The sequence below is a fragment of the Palaemon carinicauda genome, chromosome 8, assembly GCF_036898095.1.
Source record: "Palaemon carinicauda isolate YSFRI2023 chromosome 8, ASM3689809v2, whole genome shotgun sequence".
Lineage (NCBI taxonomy): Eukaryota > Metazoa > Arthropoda > Malacostraca > Decapoda > Palaemonidae > Palaemon > Palaemon carinicauda.
The window spans coordinates 116,678,071-116,700,570 of record NC_090732.1 but is presented as its reverse complement, the minus strand read 5'-3'; the positions used below and the strand labels follow the sequence as shown (position 1 = coordinate 116,700,570).

The 22,500-nt window shown below is 35.9% G+C and overlaps 2 protein-coding genes across 2 annotated transcripts; both read left to right on the top strand.

The window, feature by feature from the left end:
• The first annotated feature begins 490 nt into the window (after positions 1-490).
• LOC137645846 (uncharacterized) lies at positions 491-9,699 on the top strand. Its single transcript, XM_068378831.1, has 6 exons — positions 491-733; positions 2,239-7,008; positions 7,251-7,562; positions 7,761-7,958; positions 8,406-8,489; positions 8,644-9,699. The coding sequence occupies exons 1-6, from the start codon at positions 716-718 to the stop codon at positions 9,379-9,381; spliced, it is 6,120 nt and encodes a 2,039-aa protein (XP_068234932.1). The 5' UTR covers positions 491-715; the 3' UTR covers positions 9,382-9,699.
• A 5,855-nt stretch (positions 9,700-15,554) lies between these two features.
• LOC137644952 (uncharacterized) lies at positions 15,555-19,377 on the top strand. The gene is made up of 6 exons (XM_068377829.1): positions 15,555-15,883; positions 16,099-16,139; positions 16,329-17,765; positions 17,931-18,242; positions 18,453-18,650; positions 18,801-19,377. Exons 1-6 carry the CDS (start codon positions 15,835-15,837, stop codon positions 18,864-18,866), a joined length of 2,103 nt encoding a protein of 700 aa, XP_068233930.1. The 5' UTR covers positions 15,555-15,834; the 3' UTR covers positions 18,867-19,377.
• The last annotated feature ends 3,123 nt before the right edge of the window (positions 19,378-22,500 follow it).

Genomic DNA, 22,500 nt, shown 5'->3' with positions numbered 1-22,500 from the left:
GCGCGCGTATATATATATATATATATATATATATATATATATATATATATATATATATATATATATATATATATATATATATATACACACATATATATATATATATATATATATATATATATATATATATATATATATATATATATATATCATCACCTACGCCATTTGACGCAAAGGGCCTCGGTTAGATTTCGCCAGTCGTTTTTATCTTGAGCTTTTAATTCAATACTCTATTATATATATATATATATATATATATATATATATATATATATATATATATATATATATATATATATATATATATATATATATATATATATATATTACATATCAGATCGATAATCATCGGTGCCGGGAACAAGAACTGTCAAGTTTCGGTGCGGGAAGAGAGAGAGCCAATTCACGCTGAAGCAGGTTGGATCGGCCCGAGAGGCGGAGCTGCATAAAACCCAAGTCGAGCTGTTGATACGCAACACTCTGGCAACGTTCTCGAGCAAGGTAACTTGTCCTTCTGAACCGCTACTCAAAACTTGACATCTGCCAGTGTTAAGGAGTTACGTATTTAGCGAGAAAACGTGTGCGATATACTGTAGATTCCCAAAGTGAATTTTGTGGATAAGTTGATATTGATTAGTGATATGTTCTAAAAATTCTTCAGCAAATACGCTTTTGCCTTTATCTCTTCTGAGAAGCAACTCTCTTTCATTGCCACATGGATCCTTTGGCAGAAGTGAGTATGCAATTCTAATGACTACAAGGTAGACGCATGGAAAATTTTAATGTTCTCCTATATTTCCAAAGGTTTTCTTTTACATGTTTTGCATTTTACTTTGCATCTAATTTCAATTTTAAATTTAACGTCAATCTTATTGATCTTGAAATTTATAATGGCATGGTAACATAAATCAATAGAAATAATTGAGATGAATACCGTGATCTAAGATTATTATTCTGTTTAATATGGCCAGGTGATGTCTTCAGACTACAGTAGTCATTTAAGAATCAAGCCTCCTCAGTTACTAATGAGCCTTTATCAAAGTTGATAAAATCGGGCCGGAATGCGCGATTGCATATTCGTCCACACACACTTTACGGTTTCAATCAAATAATTTATTACAAAAGGGATCTAGTCACTGAAATACACAAAGCATATTCTAGTTGAACTTTTAATCCCAGAATATCCTAGAATGTGGAAAATTGCTTGCTTGGATGGGAGCTTTCCATTAGTTCAGAAATAAAGGGGATGACTCACAAGAAAAGAAAAGACTGATATAACTGACATTGTCACACTTATTTTGATGAATAGTGGAAGAATTTCTTCAGTATAAAAATTTCCTCACCAATAGCCGACTCATAAACCTACACCGATGACGCTATAGCAGCAGGCCTACACCATAATCCCCTTTACATGGGTTGTGTCATTCATCTGTCTTGCATTTTTCTCTAGCTATTACATGTACCACATAAACAATTCCCTTCTAAAAAAACCACATTCTTTCACTTTTACTCAACATCCAAAATCTACTTCTATAGAGAAGAGTTAGTTCAATAATCGAGCTATTCATAAACTCCAACCTTGGTGTCCTTAGTTTAGACGTTGTTCCCTTTAATGTTGAGTTCACTTTCAACCGTCTCCTTGCTCCATCTTTTCTCTCATCGTAACATCATTTGGAATAATCACCATATAGCATAAGGTATAAAGCGTGAATGGGAGATGGTGAATGGAGAAGTATTGATTTAAAAGCCCAAGATAGAGACGACTGGCGAAATTTAACAGAGGCCCTTTGCGTCAATAAGCGCAGGAGGAGACGATGATGATGAGCATAACTAACTGCGACTTAGATGTAACAACGATGTCAAAGAGCAATAATGGTGTGAAGGATTTCGCAAAAGGTCATTATATATTTTAGTAGAAAATATATAATTAAGGCCTTCTTAACCTTTTAAGCCACGTTATGGTGATTATATTTACAATAATAATAATAATAATAATAATAATAATAATAATAATAATAATAATAATAATAATTCATCTAAAAGAGAACTGAATAAAAAGATGTTGATAAACATCTTTATTAAGAATGTTCTTTTTAATATTATCACCATCCAGTAACTAGTAGTGTGTAAGATCTTGTGATGGTTTTCGTTAGTTATGAAATATTTACCATATACTTTACTAGCTTTTTGGGTTTACCGATTGGTTGACAGAAAAATTATAACTTATTTTCTCTACAGGTACGAAAGGAAGATCAACACAATACCCCACTGTGTTGCGACGTGACATTAAGCCCATCTTTACGCCCAACATTTGATTCTTTTGAAGTAAACAAATCATCTACCAAAGAGACGGACTTGGTAATGGAAAATGAAAATAAAACATTCGAAAATCTGTGTCCTATGAAATCAAACAGTTTAACAAGATCGGAGACCTTTCCAAGAGATGAAAACTTATTAGGACCCAAAGGTCCCAAACAAAATTCTCCTAACGAGCTGAGAGTTCCATCTTTCGAGAGTAAACTGATTCAGTTAGAAAGAAGGGAGGTGAGCGGCTCTCCAAGGGACGAGAATGAATGCCTTCGTGATATCATTGAAAAGGGAGTAAATCTTTCTTCACATTCTCCAGAGCAATGGGCACGAAACGAGGAGCCTAAAGTACTAGTGAAAAACAATGAAGTTACTCTTGTTAGTACTTTTGTAGCTAAAGGGTTCCATTCAACTGAGGAGCCAGCTAATGTTACAAAATCCTTTGACTGTATGCTGAAAGATACAGGGCTAATGGAGAAAACAAGTCCCATTCCCCAAAATGAGGTTGCTTATTTAGGTATTGGCACTAGTCAGATATTTCAAGAGGATACACACAAAGAAAAAACAAGTGAATTTGAGGCAGAAGTCACTGATGACTTCGTGTTGAATACTGTTGATGTTGACAACGATGTGAAGCTACCAGCTCATACTATTATCGACAAGCCAGTGAGAGAGCCACTAGAAAACCAAACTGGTGACATGACTACATCTGTAATTATATCTCCAGCATCTGATGTGGATGGCAGTGGTACTGAATACCCATCATTAAGGGCAGAAGATGATCAGCAAAAGTTTTATGACATTTCAACACTTAGCCAAAGGCCTGGAGATGTCATCCAGGAAAATATACATTGGAACAGATCACCTGTTCAGACTGGAAATAAGATTGGTTCAAAAAGTTCTTCAAAATCAAGAATTTCAAAAGAGAAAGAATCTGTGGGTGCACAGCCAAATAAAGAATATTGTACAACTAATTCTTGTAGCGAGTTAGCAACAAGCAGAGCTGAAAATAAACCGCAAAAAGTCATTACTCCAGTGTCTGAATCTACAGAGTTAGAAGAAGTTTTGGGTTTTCTTGAGTTGGACCAAACAGACAATTCTGAGTCTCCATCTTTGGTTGAAGTAAATAACAAAACAACCCAGTCAGCAACACAGGACGTCCACAATGGAACTGTTCGGAGAAGTCTTTCCCCTTTCCAAGAGCATGGTCTTAGGAATAGACCTTGCTCTCCACTATATGAAAATTCCGAAACTGGTAAAGAGAATTCACAGATGCCAGAATTGAAGACCTCTCCGAGTATCAAGGGGATGGAACAAGTTTCAAAACTACATGAAAGTAATATAGAGATTACCCATAATAATCATTCTTCAGTTGAAGATACAGAAGTCTACGAGAATCTCCCTGAACTTACTGAGAACACCCTCACAATACCTCATGCAGATTCACCACAAGATGCCAACATGCACAAAAGTAAAAGCATATCACAAGCAGATTTCAGGAAGGCAGATGATTGTGATAACCAGTTAGCAGTGCCAGAGCTTGTTAAGTTAAATATCCATATGCAACCAACACTAAATCAAGATCTAAATGAAATGGAAGCTATGTTGAAATTAACCGTAACCGAGGAATATAATAAGAGTAATTCAAATGAAGTAACACCATCAAAATCTTTAGAAAGGGAACACAATGTATCAAGAGGCACAGATAAAGCATGCAAGTCACACAGAGAAGAAACGCATGAAAATAAAAATTTCACCCAAACACCAATGGAAAATCCTACTGGCGTTCAAGAAGAAAATGTTTCTTCTTTGGTGAGATCTTGCAGTGCATCGTCAGCAGAAACGGTTAAATTATCAGAGAGGTCTACCAGTCCATCTTCAGCTGAAGATATTTGTACTTCTGGGAAATATGTAAATCTATCATTCCCTGAAAGCTCTGCTGTAAGGAAAGGGTCAGAGGATGAATCAGGTATGATGAGTTTCGAAAAAAATAATGAAAACTTGTCAGAACAACACCAGGAATTAGAAGTGTCAGCATCAAACATTCCTTTTGTAGATGAAAATCATTTGTCTCAAGTATCATCATCTGAAACAGATGTAAATAACACAACTTTGTGTAAAAAGGCATCAACGACTAAAGAAAATAGCCAAGTAATTATACATAGGAATGGTTCCTTAGTACATACAACTTATGATGTCACACAAAGTACACACAGTCCTACAGAAAGTCTTAAACCAGACCAAGATCTGATTGTGAAAGATAAAAGTCTTTCCTTCCTGAATGTAGTAAATAACATAAAAAGTGTTGGTGCACAGCCTTTAACAACAGAAATCAGCACATTAACTATACTCCAAGCACCAGAAGGAGTCTCCATGTCAAAAAAAGATCAGGCATCTGCAAAAGACTGGGCCACAGATGAAGACTATATTGTAGAAGACCAGACACATGTTAAAATGGTACCTGACTATTTGAATAATGAATTAGCTCAAAGGGGTAATGGAAAGCATGAAAATGGGGTATTATCAAAATCCGATAACCACGAAGAGATTCAAGTAACTCCAGAAAGCAATGCGTCCTTACCTTCCCACGCCAGTCAAAATAATGATGGGTCCTTAATAAAGACACCTTGTGGTGTAATGCACAGTACACAAAGTCAAAGACAAGACCAAGATCTTCTGACTGTGAAGGATAAAAGTCTTTCCTTCTTGTATGTAGTAGAGAACATAGAAAGTATTAGTGCACAGCCTTCAACTACAGAAATCAGCTCAAAAGCTATACTCAAAGCACCAAAAGGAGAATCCATCGCTAAGAAAGATCATACATCTGTCAAAGATCAAAATACAGAAGACCAAATGCTTGTTAAAAAGATGCCCAACTCTTTAAATATAGAATCAGCTGAAGGACACAATGAAAAGCAAGAAAATGTTGTGTTCAAATCTGATAACCACGAGCACATTCAAGTAATTCCAGAGAGCAATACGTCCTTACCTTCACACACCAGGCAAAATAACAATGGAACCTTAGTAAAGACCACTTGTGATGTAACACAGAGTATACACAATCCTTTAGACACTACCAACCCAGATGAAATTCTCCTGATTGTGAAGGATAAAAGTCTTTCCTTCCTGAATGTAGTAAATAACATAGAAAGTGTTGGTACACAGCCTCTGACAGCAGAAATCAGGACTAAAGCTATTCTACAACCACTAAACGAAGACTCCATACTAAGGAGAGATTATACATCGGTAAAGGACCAGACCACAGATGAACACTGTATTGTAGAAGACCAGACACATGTTAAAAAGGTACCCGACTCTTTGAATAAGGAATTAGCTGTAAGAAACACTGGAGAGCAAGAAAATGTAGTATTATTAAAAGGTGATAACTATGGAAAGATTAAAGTAATTCCAGAAAGCAATGCATCCTTACCTTCACACACCAGTCAAAATAACAATGAATCCTTAGTAAAGACAGTTTGTGACATAAGACAGAGTACACACGCTCCTATAGACTCTCCAAAACCAGATGAAGATCTCCTGATTATGAAGGATAGAAGTCTTTCCTTCCTGAATGTAGTAGACAACATACAAAATGGTTGTGCAGAGCCTTCTACAGAAGAAATCAACAGAGAAGCTATAAGTGAAGCACCTAAAGGAGACTCCATGCTAAAGAAAGATCAGCTATCAGTAAAGAACCAAACCACAGGCGAAGACTGTATTTTAGAAGACCAGACACATGTTAAAAATATGCCAGACTCTTTGAATAAGGAATTAGCTGAAAGAAGCAATGGAGAGCAAGAAAATGTGGCGTTATCAAAATTTGATAACCACAAACACATTCAAGTATGCAATATATCCTTACCTTCACACACCAAGGAAAATAACGGTGATATTGCTGAAATGCTAATCAAAGTTCAAGATACAATCCAAAGTGATTATATAGAAAAATCTAACAATGACGAAGCTATTAGATGCCGGGAGAAAATAAATAATAAATTGCCAGATGAAAAAATAAAACACGCATCAGTTGACTGTATTGAGGTAGAAAGTGAAGGCAATAGAGAAAATTCTACATCAGACAATTCACATAAGCTTGAAAACAAAGAATCAGAAGTAGCAAGAAACACACATGTGTGGTGGAAGAAGAAACAGATAAGCACAAACAGAAATAAGTTGTCTGTAGATTTAATTAATGCTCAATCAGTTTTACAGCAAAAGGCTATCCAAGACCCATCTACATTTAGTAAACTATCCCCTCCCAAGAGAAATGCATTATCGAAAAGAGTTAATGGTAGTCAGTTAAACTCTGTGATTAGAGATACCAAAGTAAGATCTTTGAGAAAACGTAAAGCTAGGGAGTTAACAAAGGATGATGATCTTCCAATGAAGAGAAAACTGCGCTCATTCAACATAAGTCTGAAGTCTTCCTGTCCTTATTCTAAGGATCACAGACAAACTGTGAAATCAGCTATAAAATCCACATCAAAATTGCCAAGGGCTAAGGTGATTCATACTACAGAAAAACCAAAATCAAGCACTCCCTTGAAAAGAAAAATGGAAAATCAATCCGACAGTTTTCATCCCTCCAAAGTACCCAGGATGGAAAAAGTCACTAATCAGACATCCATTACAACGAGGTTTGCAGCTAAGACCAGTAAAGAGTATCAAGATCACTCCTTATTGAACATATCACACCAAAAGGTAATCCCAAAATTATTATGTTAGTTTGATATTTGCAATGTGGTCATTACAGTTTCCAGGGCTCTAAATCTTAGCTGATCTAAGTTTTACATTCATGCACTAATAAGTAATCCGTATTATACATACATTAGAAAAAAAATCTAAAGAATTTTCCAGTATTCATAGAAATGGACTGATCATTTAAATGGGTAACTGTGTCTTTGGCTGATGAGTAATCCTAACATTATTTCATTATCACCCAGGCGCTGATGTTCGAAGCAGTACAAGAGGGAAACATAAAACTAGTCAAGGAACTGATATCGATAACGGGTCCAACTATCCGAAATGACAAGGACTCTTGCACACTTCTGCATATTGCTGCTTCCAACAACCAATACGACACAGTTTTTCATTTGCTAAACTTTATGAACCCTAACCTTATCAATAAAGATGGACAGACACCAGCACATATGGCAGCGAGGGAAGGCCACGTGCAAGTACTAAGGCTATTGCTTGCTGATAAGGATATCCAGCCTAACAAGAAAGATTCACAAGGAAGGACTTATATGGATTTGGTAATAATTTTTGTAACTTTTTCACAATGAAATATATGATGTTGCCTTAAGATTATTTATTTGTTACATTAAAATCTTTATTTTTGAGAAGTTAAGTAGATCTCATAGGATATGAATTCCTTTAAGCATTAAAGTCTATTTTTGAGAAGTCAAATACATTCCTACTTTAGATAAGAATTCCTTAAAATTTACTTTCAGCTTGCTGGACCTTTGTTCGATGCAGTGCTTAAAGGAGAAAAGAACAAGATCTCGGCATTGCTAAAACTTGGAGCAAATCCTGATTATGATGCTGGAAGTTTTGCAGACGGAATAATGTCCAAAGAACTACGAATAACTACACCCCGTCAGCTTGCTTTTACAATACATGGCCAAAAATATCTGCCATCATTTTCAAAGGTAATGACTTAATCCACCACCCTTTCATATTTCATCAGATTTGTTAACATTAGCTGTAACTTTTAAGCAAATATGAAAAGCCAAGGTTTGTATTAATACTTGTCCAGAATATTAAGCTAGATAAGTAGTTATTAATATCTGCTGATGATATATGTAATATATCTAAGCATTACGGCACCTTTCGAAACTTTATAATACAGTGGAACTCTATCACCTTGCTGTGAAAAGTTAAATATTTTACAAGGTTATATGACCTCGAAAATTCTGGCAACATTGGTTTTTGCATTCTTCGTAATGTTAGCTTTCTAAAAATGTATAGTTTATAAAATCCCCCAAAAAATACAACGAACTTATATCTCAGAACATATCGGACCTCACTATTAGTATAAAGCGCAAGAGTTCTAAGAAGGAAAGAGGAATTTTATAAAGCATATTTTTTTCCGACAGGGAGACAAACATAATGCCAAAAAGGTCAGGGAGGCGCAGAGATCTCCTAGGACAAGGTCATCGACAAAAACCAAGTTGAGTGAGGTAATAACTACAGTTGTTATTTATGGAAATGATCTCATCATTACCTTATTGTTAAAGAAGTTGTTTTTGATTACATGTTTGGATACTGGAATAGTGTACGTTTATGGTGGAGGAGACATTATTCTTAGTCATGATTTAAATTTTTCCAATACAGGTAAACACATCTAGAGGAAATAAAAATCATGTATCGAATCCGAACACTAAATCTCATCGAGGCCACGTGTGCATTTTGAATTTCAAAACCTTCCCCAAAAGACCTGAACTAGAACGGGAAGCTTCTGTTGCCGAAGTTAGTCATCTGTCAAAAGTGTTCGGGGAAATTGGCTATACCTGCGACATTCACGATTCACTAACAGAGAGTGAAGTCAGGAACACCCTGATCGGTCTCCAGGATTCGGGCAAGTTGAATGGTGCTTCTTGCGCCATTTTTCTCGTTTCTAGTCACGGTGTAAACAAAAAAGCATTCCTTACCAGTGACATGAAGCTGATAACGACAGAGTGGATGATGGGGTTATTTAGAGAGTCAGACTGCCCACAGCTCCGGAATAAACCAAAGATATTCATTTTTGACTTCACCTGCGGTTACTATATGGAGACGCTAAACCTCTATAGAGAACAACGACCTGTCAGGATGCAAGAACCAATCTGCAATACTCTCTGCTTGTACTCCCAGAGTATTGGTGTGGCCCACTGTGCAGAATGCTCTTTCGTGAATGTTCTTCGTAATACCTTGAAAAATCACAGCTTAAATAGAGATTTTGACGAGTTTTACCGTCAGCTACTTAACGAATATACTCAGAGAAATGACGGGCTGTTGCCAGAGTTCAGCAACATAGATTTTACCGGAAGGTTTTATATTAATCCCATTGATAAAGAAGACATTCTCTCCTAAACCTATAAACTGTAGATACGTTTATAGGATTGTACGTGTTTTCTGTAAGTCTGTTACACATTCTCTTATAAGATTTTGTATAACCTATATTATAAATTACGAAAAGAATGCAACTTCTATGAACAGATTTCAGCACTGGCAAATCAGAAATAATTCTAAAAATTTACGTGAAACTTAAACACTTACACATGAAAATTTGTCTAAGGAAGTAAGATTGTATAATCTAGAATAAAACATTGTGCAGTTGCCTCAACATAGATAAAACATCATAACTGAGACTGATCAGTTAATGTTCATAATAAAACTATAATAATTGATTGTGAACATTTCAAATTACTGTACCTAGAATCCACTTATTCCTCTTAATGAATTACATGCATATGTAAACAACACATTCCAAATAAAATTATTATTATAAATAAAATAGTTAATTTCAATTTCTTATACGCCACATGTTCTTAACCTTTTGATGATTCAAGACCCTAATGTGGTTCCTTATCCCATTTGACTGTCGAAATAACCATTTGATTGACAGTGTGTTTAAAAAATGTAATACTTCTACTTTTAATTCACTCTTGATACGGATACATAGAAATAGAACATAAAAGAAAATCATAAGCATTTATTACCTCCGCCAAGGAGGTTAGGTTCTCACCTCTGTTTGTTTGTGACCAACCTATCAAAAAAAAATTAAGCATGAATTTTGACGAAAATAACTGATATAAAAAAATGTGCTAACTTATAAGTAATTAGATTTTGGTGGTGATCCGGATCACCCTCAGGATCCAGGATTTTTATTATACAGTATATTCATTGACGGTCAACATATGGAAAGTTTGGACCGTAGACTTTATTTTTTTCTTTACAATCTTCATTGGCGGAGGTCTGAAATCTCTGATTGGTCTTTCTACTTGAGATTTTATCATATTCATGTATAAAGAGCCAATTTTAAAAAATGGCAAATAGGTCTACAAACAATTATTGTTTTACAATATATCTTCGATTAGCCTGTATCAGATTAAAAATCAGCAACTTTTTTCTTCAAAACTTAAATTCTATCACAATAATTACACAAGAAGTAAACGTACTTAAATCTGCAGTTTCCTCGATATTTCGACTGCATAACAAATTCTTACTGATCTTGTGAGATGTTTGTGGTTGTCGTTATGTAATCTAAACCTGGGATAGGAGTACAGTCACTGACAAAATAACTTACACGTTTTCTGACGCACCACACTGAATTCCGACTAAATAATACTGAGAATCCGCATTTACACGGTTCTAAGAATTTATGCAGGGACCTGAAACTTTCCTTGCCCTTGTTGCCATATTTAGAGAAGCTGCGACCTAAAGAACATTTCATCCCCTTTCTGTCTGGAGTAATCTGGTATGTCAATGATATCAACCTTTGCTGAATTTTTATTTCTTATTTTCGATTCGATATATCAAACGAGGAAGTGTTTTGGATCTAGATGGATTCTGTGCTAAGATCAGAAACATTTGTGCTTAACACTTCTAAGTGGCCCTTGACTTCTTGAAGTATTTCTACAGATAATGGTCTACCATTCCCAATGAAAACATTATTAACGCTGAGGAAGAGTGCGTTGTTTCCTGTTTCAACAAAATGACTCTCCAGATGGATAGATTTTTATGTAAATGCGACTTTTCCCTTTGCTTGAATAATGTCCAAATCCGTTAATACCTCCATGGATATGTTCAATTCGTTGAGAAGACTGAAAAGACTAGCCAAGTATCCCAAGAAATAATAAACAGTATCTTTAAAATAAAATGTTTTTACCAGGGGGGCGTGGATTATTGATGTTAGAGGAACTCTGTACAGTAATTCCATTCCGAATTTCTATTACAAATGCAAAAAAAAAAAGGCCTCTAGTATCTTCGTGTTTGGTACATTAACAAACTTTGTTCTACTCCAGTTCCGTCCCAGAAGGTTTGAAAAAGCAGTTAATCAATTGCACATACAAATAAGTTGACTAGTGGTACAACTATACCTATCACTTTTTTTTTTTTAATGATTTGTATAACAGAACTTGGCGGTGTGAAACTCAGTGTATATTGAGCACATGTGGAGCATTTTCCTTGACCGTAGCAAATCATCAAATCCTTTGTTAATGGGTGGTGATCACAGAACGATTGGATCACATAAAATACTTCAAAATGCTTCGGTTGTTGGTTTGAGTTGTTCAATATAAAAACTCTTCCAAACTGTTCTTTTAATTTATCTACTGTACAAATATAAGCAACTGACTGCGATTTAAAACGTCAATTGATTCATCTGTTTAATTTCGCTGAAAACTTGATTTTGTATATTCCGACTCTTGTCTCTAATTCTCTGGTGTACAGTGCCTTTTAATAAGGGCACCTGACTCCATTTCTTGGCGGCATCCTCTCTCAACCCAATTTTCGCCTTCGTTAGCGCACAAGGATCCAGTACGGTGTTTCCAGTTGAGTGGCGCTTATTTTCTTTTTAAAAAATACTAAACTTTGAAGGAAGCTTTCAAAAGAAGATTTAGAATCCCACTTACATGCATTCTCAACCTTACATCGAAACTAGGTAATATAGAAGTGTTTTTTTTTTTTTTTAAGAGTAAACCTTCAGGAAGATAATATTTTGTTATTTCTCATTTCGCTCATGAAAGTTTACGGTTGCACTTAAAACTGGGCTTTAAAATATAGAATAATAGTTCTTGTTAATAATCTAACATGCTACATAAGTTTTGATAATTACGTTAGATCTAATGTATATATAAATAGATATCCAGGGATAAAATCCCATATCATCAACATTTATTTCCTATATTCCTAAGGGGCATTGAATACCCCGATTAAGAACCTCGGCTATAGTTGCTTAATATAATGGTGTGAAATTTCACTAATCTGGTACAAGGTAACCAGGAAGATTTGCTAGAAAACAGAGGTTCAGGATGGATGCAGCTATGTTAATGCTAATGAAGAAAAAAAAAACATTCCGTGATTGTATGTAAAGTAGTAAACACGAAAGCTATACGGATTCGTCTAGCTGTTGCCTGTAGGATGGTTTTATGGAATTTGGAAAAAAATTCCAAGCGGTGGGGCTGTCTGTCTGTCTGTCTGTATAGATTGCCTTACCTTGTGTAAGACCCGGGCTCTTGCCGTTGGGCAGCCCAGAAGTGGTGGGGCCTGAAATGCCATTCAATTCAATCTTGCTGTCGAAATTCATGCAAGCAATTTCGTTACAACTGTGGGGTTTCTCCCTAGTTAGCTTACACCTCAGTGTTGAATGGCATTTCAGCGGTGGGGACTGAAATGCCATTCAACACTGAGGTGTAAGCTAACTGGGCGGAAACCCCACAGTTGTAACGAAATTGCTTGCATGAAATTCGACAGCAAGATTGCATAAGGGAAGTGAGAACGGAAATAAAATAGAAAGCTAAAAAGTGAGTGCAGCTAATGGGTGAAATGACCCTACAAAGACTCTTGTAATGTATACAGTTGACCGCGTGAAATCCATTGACTGCAGTAATCCTCTAGAATCTTGCGTTTGACAATTGTTGCGTATGGTCGCTAAGCTACCGTCAACAAGTAATCAATGAGCTGAAAGTCTCAAAAACTGTTAGCAGTGCAGTTTCACCACTTAATATACCACTATCATTCTATTAATAGACATTCTTTTACATGGTTACAACAATAATGTTGAAAGAATTTCACCCGGAAAAAAAAAAAAAACTAAAAATTCCCGCTTAATGATACAAGACCTTGATGCGGCCCCATATCCACTCCATTTGACTATCGAAATAATCACCATTTAATTGACAGTGTGACTTCCAAAAATGTACAAAACATCTTAACAAATAAACTGAAATGACAAGTGGTGAAATTCTTCTGAATGAATACTTGCCACAAGTGCTTGAAGCTTATAACCAACGAGTAATGAGTGGTAAAGGGTCTTAAATGATTTATCTCAATACTGCATTATCTCCCCTATATAATAAGGAGCAAGTGTTTGGATATATATATATATATATATATATATATATATATATATATATATATATATATATATATATATATATATATATATATATATATATATATATATATTTCTTTTCGGTCACGCTCAGGTGCATTACCAGACGTATAACTACTCGGTCTCTCCTCGTCCCTCGGCTAGGGGGAAGAGAGAGTAGTCATACCTTGGTAAAAGGGGAGGGAGTGGTAAGGGTTGAATGTGTGTGTGCATATTTATCTAAATATTTAGCAGTCATTTTTAACGTGGAACGCACGCTAGATTTGGGTAATGAGGAACGTATAAAGACTATAGGCCAGAACAACATTATGAGTGAATCTCCATTCAACCGGCTATGCATTTAGGCCCCAAAACCAATATTTGTCATTGAAAAACTTTCAGTACTCAATTGAATATAACAACAATGATAATGATTATGATAATGATAAAAAAAGATTCCATTCAATGAAAGTAATTGTATTAGTTTAACAGACACAAGACGATCCATTTTAAGCGCCATACACTAAAGCACACTATAACAAATTATATCTGTGAAAAATTACAAAACCTTTCTTCTATTCGGAATTGTCATTATTTGTATAAAGATTGTGCTCTGTATGGTAATTTGAGTTTTGTCAAACTTTCAGATTATCTCAGCTGATGGTGAAAGGAAAAATTGTATTCGCTTTATAACCTTTAGCATGAATTCAAAGAGCAGTATAAAAACACATTAATTTTTACATATTCTTTAGCAAAGTTGAGGTTCGGTTAAGCTATTTTTTTATCATTTTGAGAAGCATTAGAGATCCTGCCAGTTAATTATTTGAACGATGCTTTCTTTATTGTCGACAATACATAATCGCACAAGAAAACACTGACGAATATTGTTATTTGGAATTGCTTACCAGTCAAATCTTTTAATGAAAGCCAGTGAATAGGAATTGTTCCTACTAAAATTGACAGTTTGATTTTAATATCAAGACTCTAAAGTATAACTATCGAGCAGTCGTATAAAAATGACAATAATGCCATGAGTTGAACTCAGGTTAACTTAAAACAGGCACAGAAAACCTCAAATCAATCAACCAATCAATAAAACAGGCACAGGGTATTAATAGTAATCGAGGTACCTTTCATGATAAAGCACCAAGTATGAGAACAACATTGTCCCAGGCTAACAATAATCATACAACCCACAAATTTGTCGACTTAGATTATCTAAGCTGTTGCAGAGTTAACTTGCAATAATTAAAACAATCCGTTTCCCATTCCTTGGCAATTGATAATTCCCTTCTTAACTAAATGGATCGAACAATGAAAATAAGCATCACTTGTCTTGTCTGAAAGGAGTGTGGGCAAGGATTTTGTCTTCCACACCAATATCATTGAACCTTTTTTTTTTACTTGAGTAATATAATTGTCTAACCAAGGAGAGGATAAGAACCACTTTCTAAGCGTTACGGGTAATGTAATAAAAGATCGAGAGTAAAGAGAGAACATGAAAATATATTTCAGATTCTTTTTATGTTATCATTTCTCCTACAACTGAGAGAGAGAGAGAGAGAGAGAGAGAGAGAGAGAGAGAGAGAGAGAGAGAGAGAGAGAGAGAGAATTGGACGTTGGTGTGATATACTTTTAATTCATTGTCTGATTAAGTTCCTTAACCTTGATGTCTTTTAACAGGAAATTTTAAAACCATAACATTCATAAGGGTCGTGACATTTTTCATTATTCTAGAAAATACTACGCTTGAATGAATCTAAACTAGCAGAAAGATTAGCAATCGGAAATCATAAGAACGTGCTGCGTGTAATATAAATCATTCAACTGCGTGCCACATTCTTAATTACCTTTATAAGAATTCTCGCGAAGTTACGCCACGGACCTATAGCAGAAGAGATTATTAACAAATACATGGATTTGCTAAATATTGGAAAGTATGGTGAACAATTCTCTTCCCTTTCCTAACTCAGACGCAGTTTTTGAATACAGTAAAGTTTCCTATCATGTATGTGAAATACAATCTGAAAAGTCAAAACTATAAAATAGAAAAAACAAAAGTTTACATTCTAAACATCAAATGAAGAGTAATCATGTTTATTTTAACCGCTCAACATTGTCCTGCACCGACTCGTCTAACTTCCGTGACGTCATCGTGAACCACGTCATATCTGGCGGCCGAGCATTCACGTTAGTGCAAGATTCATCGAAGCTCTGCCGACTTCGATACTCCCGGGGATAGCAGACTACCGTCCGGGTAGCCACCACTCGCATCGACGTCATATAAGCTGTGGTTACCCTTGCTCACCATCAGTGCCTCCTCGATCCAGCTACGGACCCGACTTCGAGCCATTTCTTGTTTGGGGAAGACCAAGCTTAGAGAGGCGTAGATATACTCAAAGCAATTTGCTGAAAATATCGAATTATTTCAATAGTTTTAAAGTTCTGCCATGGAGTACGTAGCAGCAATGGATTTTGAAATTGACCAAGTCTTACCTGGTAAAGAAATTCGCCATTCCATTTGTATATAATAGCTTTGTTTTTTTATGCTGAATATTTTTGTAGCTTCATTTTCACAAAAGCGGTTTCATATAGAGAAATTTGATACTTACAAGCTACTATGAAACGTACTCACTCACAAAATCCAGTAATTCCCTAATATAATGGTTTTATTTGTCTGCTCTATTTAATTATTTTTGTTTTCTTTTTCACAGTTCGAGACCCGCAAACGTTCTCACTCTTTTCAATAGAAGAGGTAAGTCTCATTCGCTTACAGTATGTGTATAATGATTTCAGATCTTACATCATTAACAGTGAAAGTGAAAATTCATAGCAAATAATCTCTCTCTCTCTCTCTCTCTCTCTCTCTCTCTCTCTCTCTCTCTCTCTCTCTCTCTCTCTCTCTCTCTCTCTCATTGAAGGCTCACTTGCTTTATTCTTTCAGGACCTAATCAGCGAGATCAGCGAGAAAGACTATGACTTCTTCATGGACGATGTCAACAGGGAAATGACAGACGTCACTGTGCTCACGGAACTTGGTCCTCTACCCTTCCTTATCCGAAGAAGTTCGAATAAAAGGAACAGTGAAAAGGTGTCGGAGAAAGAAAATTATCTTTCCGACCATCCTACCTTGCATAAATCCTACAGTATCCCAAGAATGAATAGTTCAGAACGATGGAATAACTTTCTTGGTTCCATCCAAGGAAATAATGAGGCCCTGAAAGCTCTTGAACTAACTCGCAGTTCTTCTCTTAGAAATTTCAGTGATCTCATCAAAATCAGCAATGCAGATGTAACGAAAGATTACTGTAGGTCTAGAGATTCTCACTTCAGCCAGAATTCTTCTCTCGTGAAAAATGCTGCCAAAATTTCCGAAAAGCTTCAGCTATCACAGGCAACTGAAACTGGAAGTAATCAAGCAACGAGGTTGTATCACGAATATTTGCAAGAAGTAACTAGTTCTTATGAAGAACCCCAAAGGCATCAAATTGTAGAAGAGGTTATTGCAGAAAATGAAGGAAATAGCCAGCTCCTAAGGTTAGAGCAACCAACATACCTGAGAATTGATGGAAAATCAGTACATGATTGTGATCATGAAAATAGTGAATTAACTGCTTCCTCGACCGAGGACGAAAACCAGATGGTGGAAACACGCACACCTTCGTTTTGTGGGGACTCGTGTGCAATAGATCCCAGTCAAACTAAAGATGTGGTAGGCAATAAGCCAAATGGTCCAAAGGAAACTCTCTCAATAACGCCATCAAACTGTGTTTTGACCAAACAAGTTGTGCAACCTCATGTGATTGAGTCCAGCAATAAAGAGTCAATTAAAAACATTGATGAAATGACAGACACTTTTACTGATGATAAGATGGAAGCAAGTGAGAGTTTACAGATAGAAAAAGCACCCAGACTGCAAGATCAATGCATTTCATCTTCAAGAGAGTATTCTAAATTGGTGACTAAGAATTCTAGCATTGCACCAATACTCGAAAAAGCGACTGCAGCTCTAAGTTCACGACATTCGGCTCAGCAGGTAAACGTCTCTTCACCAAATGAATCTTCTGGAAGTAATAAGGATAAGAAAGTCCCTTTTAAAACCGAAAAACGACGTGTAGAGACCGATTCTCATGAAAAAGATAGCTCTGAAATATTTTCAAATAAATCATGCAAAGGTTGTCACACTGGATGCGCCTCAATAAATAGACCGAAGTCATTGAAAGATGAAGGAATGCCATCAATAATGTGTAGTCCTGAATTCAATAAAGTGACAAGAGGATTACCTGTACCAAGAAAAACTTTGATGATCACAAGAAAAGAAACTCAAATGCTTAGAAGAGAATTACTAAATCGCTCTGTACGTTATACTTCACAGAGGAAGGTAATATCATCTATGCCTCTTTACTGTGTAACACATTTAAACCACACTATAGGCTACCCTTGGGCTTTTCAACTAGGAATAGATGCAATGATAAAGATGATAACTATAGATGTATCAAGTGATGAAAAGCAATAGGATTTCATGGTTTTGTTTCTCTTATTTCAGGTCCAACTTTTCAAAGCAGCTGAAGAAGGTGATCTAGCCGTTGTAAGGAAGCTGTTGAACCCTACGCTGTCTGAAATTAGAGACGGCAAGAAGAACAACACACTACTGCACACGGCTGCTGCTAGAAATCAGGTTGATGTCATAATTCATCTGTTAGACCTGATCAGCCCAAATGTTATTAACCGAGATGGTCAGACACCGGCACATGTTGCAGCTGCCAACGGTCACACACAGATATTAAGAATCTTATCATTTAATAGACAGTTTAATCCAAACAAAAGAGACAAAAAGCAGAGGACTTTCAGAGATCTGGTGAGTATATGCAAAGATTTATTCAAAATATTTCATGCCTCCTGAAATTAGTCACAATTTTTTTTATTCGAGCCTGTTCCATTGGTTGTATCACCTCAAACAAAAAATAGAGTCGTGAGCCAAGTGAAAAACCATTTTTGAAAACTTACTTTGGAATATGTGAATATTTATCTAGTTGATTAAAAACTATTGTACTTTTCTTAATTTCAGTTAATTGCGCCTGTATTTAAAGCAGTTCTTGCTGGAGATAAGAAAAAAGTGAATACTTGTCTAAAGCTTGGAGCAGATTTTGACGGCCATGCTGGGAAGTTGGTGAATGGTGTTTTGACCAGGGAACTTAAGATCTCAACCCCTAAACAGTTGGCTACTGTTGTGCATGGTGAACAATTCCTGAACTACGTTACAAAGGTAATTTGTTTGATTTTACTTTATAAAAAACAAGATATATATTGCATGTTCATATTTGTATAATTGTATTAAGGATAATGAAATCCTTGGAAAGAAATCAAAGAAACTAACAATTAATTTCATGTTAATAATTCGGCTTTCATTTTCCAGGGAATTCATCAAAATTTGACAACGATGGTATACACCAAAAAGTGTCACAGAAAGCCACTCCCTTGAGTAACCACCACAAAGGATACTATTATTTCTTAAATTTCTAGTCATTCATTGGAAACCAACTAAACCTCCACAAGTCTAGAAGCAACATAACTGATCTAGCAAAACTGTTCAATGAATTTCGAAGAGAAAGAAAACGCTCACGAGCATAATTTTGGCTCTGGAAGGGCCTCGCGGTGCTGTTTTTGTCATCTCGAGTCATGGTGCCAACGGATCCCTTTCAACACTGGACATGAAAAAACTTTCAAATAAAAAGGTGGTGGGCCTTGTCAGAGTCTCCGAATGCCATCTCCTGAAGAATAACCCCAAAGTATTCCTCTCTTACTTTGATTTAGGGTGTAATTTGTAAAATATTGACCTGGTAAGGAAAGATGTTCCTTCAGGAGTCGAAGAATCTTTGAGTGGCGTGATATTGCTCTACGCAGAGGATCGCTGAACAAGAGAAGTATCAAGTAGATGTTCTTTCTTATCTATAATTAGCTATGCGATCAAGAACTGATACTAGCAAATGAAAAGAATTTTTTGTTTCCTGTGAACTAGCAAATGCGTAAATAAAAAGGGAATAAAATATATTGCTGGGACTCAATAACTACGGCTTCATTAAGAAATTCAGCGCCATTCATTAGAATTTTATAGCAGAACCTAAAATCATTCTAGTCATATTGTTATAGTCTGTGAACCAAAGATAAGAAATACTTTATAATGGTTACAGAAATCATTTAAATCTTCCTATGATGTAAATACAATCTATATAATCTTTTAAGTCTTTGTTGGTAGATTTATTTATTGTAGTACGCTTATGTCTTTTTGTATTAAAAATTAAAGAAGTTCTATAAAGGATTTTTATTCTTATTTTCATTCACTTGAAATGGGGTATTACATTAGGATAATAATGATCTAAGATACTTATGAAATTCAGCTATATATATGAAAAATACCGCTATTACTCTATCGTGTATATAAATATATATATATATATATATATATATATATATATATATATATATATATATATATATATATATATATATATATATATATATATATACACACTGAATAAAATAGACTATTTTGAAAACATCTAGAACTTATTCTGGTAAAGATAATGTCTTTAAATGCTTACAGTAAATGTGCTATCTAAATAAACAGAAATATTTGCATAATTTTGTGGTTCTTTTCCATTTTGTTGCATATGAAAAATGAATTTTCATGATTCCTTTTCAGTATAATCACAAGGTTTCTCTTTATTTAAACATTAAGCAAGAGTGATATACTGTAGACATATCTTTGTATTTATATATCTATCCCCTTATGTACATTATATATATGGCACTACCCAAGACTAGAGAAAAATGCTTTGAAATTGGAGTGTCGTTCTCCTAGAAGAGCTGCTTACCATAGCTAAATAGTCTCTTCTACCCTTACCAAGAAGAAAGTACCAACTGAACAATTTCATTACAGTAGTTAACTCCTTGAGTGAAAAAGAATTGTTTAGTGATCTCAGCGTTGTCAAATGTAGGAGGACAGAGATGAATGTGGAAAGAATAGACCAGACTATACGGTGTATGTGTAGGCAAAAACAAAATGAGTCATAACCAGAGAGCAGGATCCATATATATATATATATATATATATATATATATATATATATATATATATATATATATATATATATATATACGTGTGTGTGTGTATGTGTGTGTGTGTAAACAAATACAACCGTTTCTAGTCCACTGTGAGACAAAAGCCTCAAACATGATTTTCTTCATGTCTGGGGTTTGGTCAATTTTCATCACCAATCTGGCACTGGAGATTGGTAATGGTGAAAGATTTTTGTCTGATTGCTCGCAACAAACCATCCTATTATGGGTGGTGCAGATTAGTACAGCTTTGCTGATCATGGCGGTACAAAAACTCTTCAACCGTATTAATATATATATATATATATATATATATATATATATATATATATATATATATATATATATATATATATATATATATATATATATATATATATATAAAACAGTGGACCCCCGAGGTACGGCGTCCCCAGCTTACGTTTTTTTCACGTTACAGTATGGAATACGATGTTTTTTCGTCCCCTTGTTACGGCATTTTCCCCCACCTTACGGCATCGAATTCCAAAATTCAAACTTGGCGGCCGGTACGTGTATGACTGTGCGAGTCATTCGCCTCACACCACGCTCATACGTCACTGCATACATCGCTAAGAAGCTGGTCTGGTATTGGTCGGCGTCACGGCGTCACTAAGATGCCGATACGCTATTGGCCGAAATCCCTCCCACAATGCCTGAGAGAGATGTTGCCTCTCTCTCTCTCTCTTTGTAAATCGCGCTCAGTTCAGAATTTCGTGTGTGTTTCGTAAAGACTTGATCTCGTGTGAGTGCTTGCGATATCGTATTTTTTGTGCATTTTAGTGCTTAATTCCAACTTTAATTCGTTAACCATGGGTCCCAAGATTGCTAGTGATGTTAAAGGGAGAAGTAAGAAGATGATTACTATGGAAACGAAGCTGGAAATAATAAAGAAATACGAAGAAGGCATGCGCATTGTTACCCTCACTAGTGCATATGGCCGTAACCAGTCAACGAGTGCTACAATTATCAAGAACAAGGAAGCCATTAAAGCAAGTAAGTCTTCTAAAGGCATGACTGTCCTTGCCAGTGCAAGGACCTCAATCAACGACGAGATGGAGAGACTCCTTCTACTATGGATTAAAGAGAAGGAAACTGCTGGTGATACACTCACGCAATCGGTAATTTCGCACAAGGTGAGCGCTATCTTTGCCGATCTCGTGGAAGCCCAGAGAGACGGAGGAGACAAAGGAACATCGCAGCAAGCCCCCCAAGAGTTCAAAGCTTGTCATGGGTGGTTTGATCGCTTTAGGAAGAAGACTGATATTCACTCAGTCGTCAGGTATGGAGAAAGCAGTAGATGAATTCCTCTAGAAGTTTGAGCAATTAATTTCCAGAGAAGGCTACATTCCTCAGCAAGTGTTTAACTGTGATGAAACTGGACTTTTCTGCAAGAAAATGCCCCGTCGTACATATATCACAGCAGAAGAAAAGAAACTTCCTGGCCATAAACCGATGAAGGACAGACTTACCCTCATATTTTGTGCAAATGCCAGAGGGAACTTAAAAATTAAGCCCCTACTGGTGTACCACTCAGAGAATTCTCGTGCCTTCAAGGCACAAAATATCACGAAAGATAGGCTCTCGGTATTTTGGAGGTCTAATGCTAAGGTCTGGGGCACGAGGACCATATTTATTGAGTGGATAAACGTCTGCTTTAGCCCTGCTGTCATTTTTAAAAGAGAGCAATCTTCCTGGTACTGGACAATGCCCCTACTTGCCTCCTGGCCTCGAGGCCAACATACAAACGGCCTTCTCCTTCATCAAGGTTCTCCATCTGCCACCGAACACCACCCCTCTCCTCCAGCCTATGGACCAGCAAGTGATTGCCAACTTCATGAAGCTTTACACGATGCATCTGTTCAGAAGATGCTTTGAAATGACCGAAAGCACTCAACTCACCCTCCGTGAATTTAGGAAGGGGCATTTTGACATCGTTCAATGCCTGAAGATGATCGATAAAGCTTGGAATGAGGTTT

Excerpts from the sequence above, each read along its gene's own strand:
- LOC137644952 (XM_068377829.1), top strand. The coding sequence starts at position 15,835 with ATGGAGTACGTAGCAGCAATGGATTTTGAAATTGACCAAGTCTTACCT. Across the intron at positions 18,243-18,452 it reads AGAGGACTTTCAGAGATCTG|TTAATTGCGCCTGTATTTAA; the intron begins GTGAGTATATGC and ends TCTTAATTTCAG. Across the intron at positions 18,651-18,800 it reads TCCTGAACTACGTTACAAAG|GGAATTCATCAAAATTTGAC; the intron begins GTAATTTGTTTG and ends TTCATTTTCCAG.
- LOC137645846 (XM_068378831.1), top strand. Across the intron at positions 7,563-7,760 it reads GAAGGACTTATATGGATTTG|CTTGCTGGACCTTTGTTCGA; the intron begins GTAATAATTTTT and ends ATTTACTTTCAG. Across the intron at positions 8,490-8,643 it reads CAAAAACCAAGTTGAGTGAG|GTAAACACATCTAGAGGAAA; the intron begins GTAATAACTACA and ends TTTCCAATACAG.